At 51.1% G+C, this 8,800-nt stretch overlaps 1 protein-coding gene across 1 annotated transcript; it reads right to left on the reverse strand.

Moving 5' to 3' along the window:
- Positions 1 to 1,153: 1,153 nt before the first annotated feature.
- TMSB4X (thymosin beta 4 X-linked) lies at positions 1,154 to 2,842 on the reverse strand. The gene is made up of 3 exons (XM_084271710.1): positions 2,742 to 2,842; positions 2,000 to 2,113; positions 1,154 to 1,612 (listed from the first exon to the last, which is right to left on the reverse strand). Exons 2-3 carry the CDS (start codon positions 2,097 to 2,099, stop codon positions 1,578 to 1,580), a joined length of 135 nt encoding a protein of 44 aa, XP_084127836.1. The 5' UTR covers positions 2,100 to 2,113; positions 2,742 to 2,842; the 3' UTR covers positions 1,154 to 1,577.
- Between the last annotated feature and the right edge of the window lie 5,958 nt (positions 2,843 to 8,800).

An 8,800-nucleotide genomic window follows, 5' to 3' on the forward strand; every position in this document is an offset into this window, starting at 1 on the left:
CCACCAAAGCTTCAAGGAGGTGAGTCCCACTGCCCTCACTGGTGCAAACTCAGTGGACAGAGCTTGCTGCCGTAGTCAGATGCAGCTAAGGAGAAGTGGTAGGATGAAACCTCAAACCTACGTGACTGCCAAGTCATCAGCCTCAGCAGAACCCAGGCTACTTTTGCTGTACAGGAAATGGCTGAAACCTCTGAATACGCATCTGTAGCACTGAAGAACTGTGCACACCCCCCTTGTACAGGCCGATAGCGTTTTTTTCCCAGCATGTTGATTATACTCACCTCAGAGTGGAAGAGTAACAGATTAATTCCCTGCCTGACTGCTGAAGTCAACTCCTACTGACCTCGCTGGATCAGAGATTGTACCAGCTGTCATTTCAGTAGCACTAACCAGAAAGTGCCCTAGACCTGAATGAACTGCTATAAACCAGCTGCATGGACAGTTCTTACTTGCTTACAGGGTTTAACATCATCTCCATTTCATAAGTCACCAGGACAGTTTTTAGTTAGTACAGTAGCTTTTTATTCAATACCAATTCCTGGGATCAAGTGGACACAAAGAGGTTATGACACAAGTGTTCAAAACATGACTAAGACTTCAGTAAAACAAGTTTTGATTTGCATGGGATGCTATCCACTTAAATAGCTTTGCAATTATTAAAAAGCTCAACTTTCAATCTTGGGCTTAAAATCCAAGTTGTATCTTCTCATTATATACTGTATCATCAGAACAACGCTGAATTATGAATTAAACCAAACCAATCATGGGTGTATAGAGGCTGATTCTGTGCAGCAGTACAGAATTGATTCTTAATGAAAGAGCTATGTGAAGGGCGGGGCAAAGCAATAAATATAGCCCCCCCCTTTTTTTTTTGCTTTTTCAATCTCTACGTTAAATATTGAAGTATTTTAAAGTGATATACTCACATGGTAACAAATCATAGACACAATTTTTTTACTGAAATTGTCTAAAAGCTAGCTTCGAGGAAAGCAAATTGCCTAATGTGCAGAGCACGTATGAAGAAAAAAATGAGAATGGTGATTGAGTTTTGAGTCATCTCCAGAGGTTTCATAGTATCCTGTGTCTCAGTAACCGGCTTTTATGCTTCATATCCTTTGATACAGTTCTCCAAATAGAGGACATAAATACCATCCACGTTTTAAAACATTTTATTTGCATATTAAAAAAATTGTGCATTCCAATAATTAAAATCATTTGAACAAAAAAAAAAATGGCACTCGATTAACTGCATTTTACAGCTCGCAGGACCTTGATACAGCTTTGAATTTATTCGTGTGTTACTCTAGTTTATTGTAGTCCCACCCAAGTTCTTCTTTCATCAACATGCAAGCTCTTTCATGCCACCAGGACCAAAGCCAGACAGGCAGAGGGAAAGGCAGCGCCTTCATTCAGTGTCAGTAGTTCTCTCTATTCTTTTGATGTGAAAGGGGCAGTACAGTCATTTTAAACTTTATCCGACCTCTTTGCATCTTACAAAGTTAAACAGCTAAAAGAAGTAAAATAAGAAGGCAATGCTTGTGGAATGTACAGTGCATAATTTGGAAGGGCAGATTTCATTACGATTCCCCCGCTTGCTTCTCCTGTTCAATTGCTAAAATGGGAGGAAAAGGGAAAAAAAAAAGAAGAGAGAAAAAGAAAAAAATCCATGAAGATCGAGAACCTGAAACGCATTCACGCGGCAAACCCTCCCCCCAATTTGTAGGAAATACACGGATCTATCTCTGCACCTCGGGATAGAAACGTAAATAATTGCAAACCGAGCGCTACTACGCGGTGGGTTGAGGCTTTCGCTGTCTGGCACAGCCAGAGCGCCGAGCATCCTCCCTCTCCCTCCACCCCGCACCCGCGGCACCCCCGGCTCCCCGCCTGCCGCCCCTCTTTGTCTCCTCCCGCTTGACTCCCTCCCTCCCCCAATCTCCCCCCCTTCCCCCCCCCCCACCTCCCCGCCCGCCCTTCCCCGCCGCCTGCCCGCACTCACTTTCTTTTGAAGGCAGCGGGTTTTTCTCTTGCGTCTCTGTCTTCTTCAATTTGGACTTGTCAAATTTCTCGATCTCAGCCATGTCTGGTTTGTCGGACATGTTGGCAGGTGACTCTGGGCACACAACGAGGGAACAAGCCCGTTAGCCCCGGGCGAGAGCTCCCCGGTCCCCTCCCGGGGCCCGATCCCGGGCTGGCGGCGGCGGCGCCGCGCCCGCCGCACCCAACGCGCGGGGGGAGACCCGCGCCGCCGCCCAAATCTCACTCAGCGCACCCCGAAAATACGATGCTCAACCCCCTCCTACCCCCCCCGACGTGTTTAAGAAGGGTAATTTTTGGAAGCGTCGCCCTAAGGCGGCAGCTGAGGCGCCGCAGCTCGCTGCCAGCGGCAACTCCCAGCGCTTCCGCGCTGCCGAGTACAATAGAGGGGGAAGCGCCCGGCGGCGACCGCGTCTTTTAACTCGGCATGGGGAAATTAATTAAAATAAAAATAATGAAATTAAGCCCTGCGACGGCAACAAAGCCGGCTTGCGGCGCGCCCTGCGGCGGCGCGGCCCCCAGGTAATACCCCACCCCTACACCACCACCCACCCCCCCCCCCAGACAATAGCCCCCGCGCCCTGCTCTCTGCCCTGCTCCGCGTCCCTCCCCAGCGGGGATGCGGGGCAGGGGCCCGCGCTGCGGGACCCGAGGGAGGGGAGGAAGGAGGAGGGGGGTGGGGTGGGGAAGGCGGCGGGACCCACCGGTGTCGCCGCGCGGTGATGCTCAGGCCCGCCGCTCGCTCCGGCCGCCGCTCCGCACACCAGTATAAAGGGTGCTCGCTGGCGGGGCGGTTTTATCCCCGCGCCTATGCAAATGACGGTGACGTCACCCGCTAACCATTTCGCCGCTTTCCGCTTCTTTCTCCTTTTTATTTTTTTACCTCTTCCCCTCCCTCCGCCGCCCAGCCCTCTCCCCTCCTCTCCCCCCCCCGCCTCCTGCCCACTCCCCTCCACGCACACACAGCACACACAGCTACGGAGGCAGTGGGGCACACACACCCACACCCCTTTAACGACGGGAATCGCCCTGCTCCCGGTCCCCGCTCCAGCCCCGGACCCCAGGAACAGTCCGGGGTTGGGGGGGGGGGGGAAGGGGGCGGGGTGCGGCCGATGCCCCCGGCTCCCCAGCCTCCGCCCTGCCCCGGCGCGTCCGGGGCGGTGGAGACGGGGATAGGGGCAGGAGCGGCGTGGCCGGGCGGGAGGCAGTGTCCTTCCGCAGGGGCGGACGACTGTGCTGGGCTTGAGCCTCGGGGTGTTTTGCCTTCACCCGTCCCCTGGCTGAGCAGTATCAGCTCGCCGATAATGTTAACTCGGAATTTCCGCGTTCGGGATGAAAAGAAACCCCTGTCCCTCCGGAGCCTCAGGAGCTGCCCCTGCCCACCGCCCTCCTCCCCCGCTGCCTTTGCAGCCCTGCCGCAGGGCGAGAAAAATCCCATGGCTGTCCTCGCAACCCCGCCGCAAGCCCGAGAAAAGAAGCCATCGCCGTCCTTGCAGCCCCACTGCAATCACAGGATTAATTCCCATCCCTGTCCTTGCAACCCTACTGCAAAGAGAAGCCCCCGCCCCTGCCCTCCTCTCGCCACGCACCCCCAGGCCACACCATGCCATGCTTCGGTGCCGGTCCAGCAGACAATAGCTCCCCCAGCCATATGCCGCTTGGCCCTGGCTGCCGGCCCCGCTCCCCAGTAGCGGGTCGGCCCCCGCCGGCGCACCTCCCGCCCGGGGCATCTCCCGCCTGGCCCTGGCTGCCCGCGGCTGGGGCAAAGGGGGTAGGGTGGGGATGGGGTGGAGTGGGGGGGGGCCGGGACCGAGGCCGTGGCGGGTCCCCAGCGGCTGCCGGCGGGAATTCAGACAGCAAGCCCCCGGCAGCCATCGGTGCCGAAGCCAGCGCGACCCATCTGGGTGCGGGCGGCTGCTGCCGGCAGTGTATGGGGGGAGGGGGCGAGCAGGGCGGCTGGTGGGGCGAGCAGGGCGGCTGGCGTGCCTGCTTGTGCAGCGCTGCGTAACAGCCGGCGTTACTGGCGTGACAGGACGGAAGGACGAGGTGGGGGGGGTGGTGGAGGAAGGGTTTCAGTGCGTGCGTGTGCGGCGCGGCTGAAGCGACGCGGGGCCCGGGAAGCCTGGGCGCCTTTGTCTGGCAGCAGCCCTGCCAGGGCGCGGGGAGCAAGCTGCCCTCACGGTGCGAGGTGGGACCCGGGGCGGGCGCACGGGAATTCAGTGGGTTTCTGGCGCTCCCTGGGAGGCCTGCGTGGAGCCCACCTTAGCGCCGCGCACCTCACCCCGGGCCCTGCGGTGGGGTACCCGATGCTGGTGAATTAAAAGCCCAAGAGTCCCAAACGGCATGAGTACACGCTAGGAGAACTGCAAATACATTCCAGTAAATTCCCTGGGGGTGCGGCTTCCCGTGTTTGGTGGCTGTCCTCTTCCCCCTTGGCTGGCCATTGCTGGACGTGACCTTCCAGAGCTGGTCCCCGCAGCAATCCCAGTAACCCTTTCCTATAGGATACCCAGCCAGCCCAGACTGTTCCCAAATCCAAGCTCCCTGGTGTTTGGAGGTGTGGTGTGTAATTAAGTCCGGAAGCACCTCCAAAATTGAGAGGAGTAGAGCGTATCACTGAAAGCGAGGGTGCAAACCGAAAGTATTCCTGTGAGCCGGGGACTGCGCGAGACCGGATGCCGGAGGAATCGCTGAGGAAAGAAATGTTAAGGAATATATCATTCAATGAGGGAATATTTACAGATTGTGGTAATAATGGCGTTAAAAGCATTCCCGGGAGATTTTCTGTGTTGGCTACCGGCTAACCCCGCTCAGCCTTTTGAGCAAGTTCTGCAAGATGAGTTTATGGCCTTTTACTGCTCTAATGCCTTTGAGCATCGAACCTTGTGACTGGGAATTGTGAAATTTCTCTGGTGATCAGTTCACCGGCATCCCGGATGAAGTTTCAGCCTCAGACCGGACGAACTTACAGCCTCAGACTTTTCAGTTTCGCTAGAGACTGGTTTTTATTTTTGCCTCTTAAGTAAAGGTTACTTTTAATACAAATATTCTGTAGAATTTTTTTTCCTTTCTGGTCACTGCAGTTGCTCCCCTGCGTGTCCAAACAAATCAGCATTCCCCTGACCTGAGTGCAGGAAGCGTGCTTCTGAAAGTGAAGAAGGGGGAATGTTTGCGGGACCGGGGCCTGATTTGTTGAGAAGCCGCTTGTCCAGTAGCACTCTGCATTCTTTTGCTTCAGCTTATTTTGGGAAGGAGCCACACATCCTTCAAACCAGTGATAGCCCACAGCCTTAGATGGAGCTTTGCTGCTATCTGCAAAGCAGGCCCCTCTGCTGAATTTACATTCAGCTCTGCGAGACAGAGATGCGTAACAGATTTACGCTTTTGCTGCTTCTCTGCCTTCCTGTCTCTCCTTTCTGGTGGATTAATCCTAAGATAGCCACAGCATCTTTGAAATGCCGTGTGTACTTTACCACGTATATGAGGCCAGTACTGTTCCACTGAAGCAAAACGAGCTGCTTCTCTTTTTCTTCTGGTGGCAAGACACAGGCTAATTTCTGTGAAAGTAAACCCTCCTCACAGCATTTCGTATTAGCGGCATAGCTACAGAAATCGCCTATCTCCGTGCCCTTTGATGTTCGCTTCTTTTGGTTGCTATTTGGAGAATGCGAGGGAGGTACGTGTTCATACAAGACTGCCCCGTGTCACGTAACTTCTGGGGATAACAAACCCCAAAGCATGCCTGGATGGGGCAGAGCTCCCACATCCCCTATAAATGTTCTAGGGCACATGAGGTACAGGACAGCCTGGCTTAGGAATTCTTACTTTGGATATTGGTCAACTGCTCCATATTTTAATTGCTGTGTTGGTTTTTTTTTTTTGCTTCAGCGGGTTATTATCGTGATTATTTAAAAATAATTGGTCAACAAATACTTGGTGGGTAGTACTCCCCTAGATATGCCCTCTCTCAGTCATTTGCATGTTAAACGAGAGCAGTTCCCAGCACAATGCTGATCCCACTAACAAGAAGGAAATTGGACCCTGCTAATACAGTTTTCAGCTGACACCTTTGGGGGGTTGAACTGGAGCAAGGCTGCAAGTCCTTTCTTGCCTTCTAGAAAACCCGTGCAGTAGGAGAGGCTGTATGTGGTAAACCCTGGCTCTTGCATCTCATTTGTATGTCCATATTTGAGGCCTTGTAAAAAAGGTGAACACTCATTTTCCAGAAAAGCACGTGCTGCTCCCATTTGCTAAAATGTGGTGGTAAAAACCTGGCTCAAGGCTGGACAACACGGGCTTAATCAGATATTCAGGGGTGTCCGTGAAAGTGTCTTTGTCTCAAATTGACTTCAGTGGGCTTTTCCTCCAGCTCTGTGTGAAGAATGTTTTGAAACACCATCAGGAGCACAAACCTTCTAACCTCATGCTAATTCTGCCAGAGAGTACCTGCATTTAGAAAAGAAAAAAAAAAAGTTAATGAGGGAAACATGAAATGTCCATGTGATGCAGCTCCCAAGATTAATTCCTGTTTCAGCATATTATTCATAATGGGATCCCAGGCACATCAGATGACTAGTAAGATAAGAATAAACTCTGTATGTAAATTTCTCAATCATATGGAAAATGAATTAAAGGAAGAGAAGCCAAGCAATTGTTTTTCAGGTCTCAGTTTCACATGTGAAATCTTCTTTTCACATGCTTGATTCCCTGAGAGAGAACGCTTTCTGTCGCCCCATATACCGCTAGAGGAAACAGGAGCTGGCAGTGATCCTGGGAGTCTAAGTGATGACACAGTCCCTTTGGGTAGTTTCTTGCTGACCGCCCTGCCAGCAGCAGAAGGGTGTTGACAGTGGCATCATGGTTTGGGTGTTCAGTTGTTTGGACATCAGAGCACGATATTTACGGTGTGTGACATTCCACCGAACACTAATAAGAATAAAGGGTAATAGATTGATGGAGTGGCATGTTCGGAAGAGCCTTCCCATCCCCCCTCAGCTTCCTTTCAGAAGAGGAGTCGCAAAGCGCCTGTCCTAGCTGGACACATTTCTGGCACTAATTGGCTTTGCAGCATTTCCTTTTTTCGCTGCGCTCTCGACAAAGGGAACTTCGCAACAGGTCATGACTTTAAGAAAGTAGCGCTTGTGGGGGAGGAGAAGGCCGGGTTGGAAAGCTCAGCTCTCTGCACGGGAAGCTCAATACCCTCAAGTAGCAGATGCTCCTCTCCCACACCGGTCTGCCCGACTGACTCGGCTTCCCCTGCCTTCCCTGTGCCCGCAAAGAGGAGAGCGTGGAGCCTTTCTTGCAGTGCGCGCGGGAAGCTGTGGCAAAGCAACAGTTCAGAAGGCAGGCTATTTGCTGCTCTGCCCACATACAGTCAATAACAAAACAAGATGAGGAAGCCTTCCCTCAGCTGTGCTTTCCAGCTTTTTGAGGGATGCTGAGAACTTATTGTCATCATGTTCTGAAATTTTAATAAATGGAGAGGAAGCAAGAGAAGTATGTTCCCAGCTCTCAGGAAGATTTCTTTGTGAGGAACCAGCAAGCTTTCAGTTATTTGTCTTACGTGTTTCACATGGGATATTTTACAAAGGTCCATGAAGTAAAAGTGTTCAGATGACCTGTTTTGTCTGGAGTTCCTTGCTGCCAGTTGCATGTGCAGACATAATGTTTAAAAGATATCCCTAGAAGCAGTGATGGATTTGCCAAGTACCTGAGAGAAACAAAACTAATAACCCATCTCCTGCCTGAAGAAGTCATCTCAGTGCCAAATTTTACGCAAGTGCTTGTCTTCACTCTCTGAATTTTGCAGCAACTCTTCTCTCATTTATGTGAGTAAAAATAATAATTTTGAAAGTGTGCAAGTGACAACATCAGCATAATGCATCACCAAAGCATGATGAATCAGCAACCCCTTGAACCTCCAATGTTAGGCTGCTTCTAAGTAAAACTGCTAATTATACAGCACGTGCATATGGATGTCAACAGGGATTACAGACAGACATCTCGGGCAAATGGAGAGACCGGATTTTTATGTCCCCATTGAATGCAAGTTTCTTTGAATGCAAAGATATACATTCAAAATACTGTGGCTTCTATTCAACATACAAACGAGCCCGAATGAACAAAAGACAAGGTGGCAATTCTGACTGGAATTCCACTGAAAAAGGGATGGCCAAAGTAAACACGAAGAATGAAACAATGACTAATAGCATCAAAGTATGTAGGCTTGTATGGGCTCTGGCAGTCCCTTTGGGGATTGCCAGTCCACCCGCTCTGAGAAAGAGCACAGAGATAGGGAAATACTAGGCAGTGAACATCCCCAGGATGCCCGTACTGCACACTGTACTCATTAATTAGGTCAACTGCATCATTTTGGATCTCTGTGATCCTTGGGGTGCTTTCCAACCCAGACCATTTTATGATTATATGATTTAAACAGTGGGGTTCCCTCCCTCCAAAGCTCACGTTCTCATGACGTAACTTGACGTGATACAGAACAGTAGCATAAGTCACTATGCGTGAGCATACAACAGGATTAATTTATTTAGCTTGGAAAACAGCACTACCCTTGAGACCACACCTGTGCTACGTGCTCTGTATGTAGCTACCTCTGAGCTGGCTTTAAGCTAGTGGCAACTTGGAACTCACCCCAGGTTTATTGCTTTGTGTTTATTTTCTTGGGTGGATTTTACCGTTTGCACTGAATGCTGCTAGCTGTATCTAAGGCACTCACTTTAAAACCATTTTAAGCATATTCAACTAT

The sequence above is a fragment of the Gallinula chloropus genome (genome assembly GCF_964237585.1).
Source record: "Gallinula chloropus genome assembly, chromosome: 1".
Classification (NCBI taxonomy): domain Eukaryota; kingdom Metazoa; phylum Chordata; class Aves; order Gruiformes; family Rallidae; genus Gallinula; species Gallinula chloropus.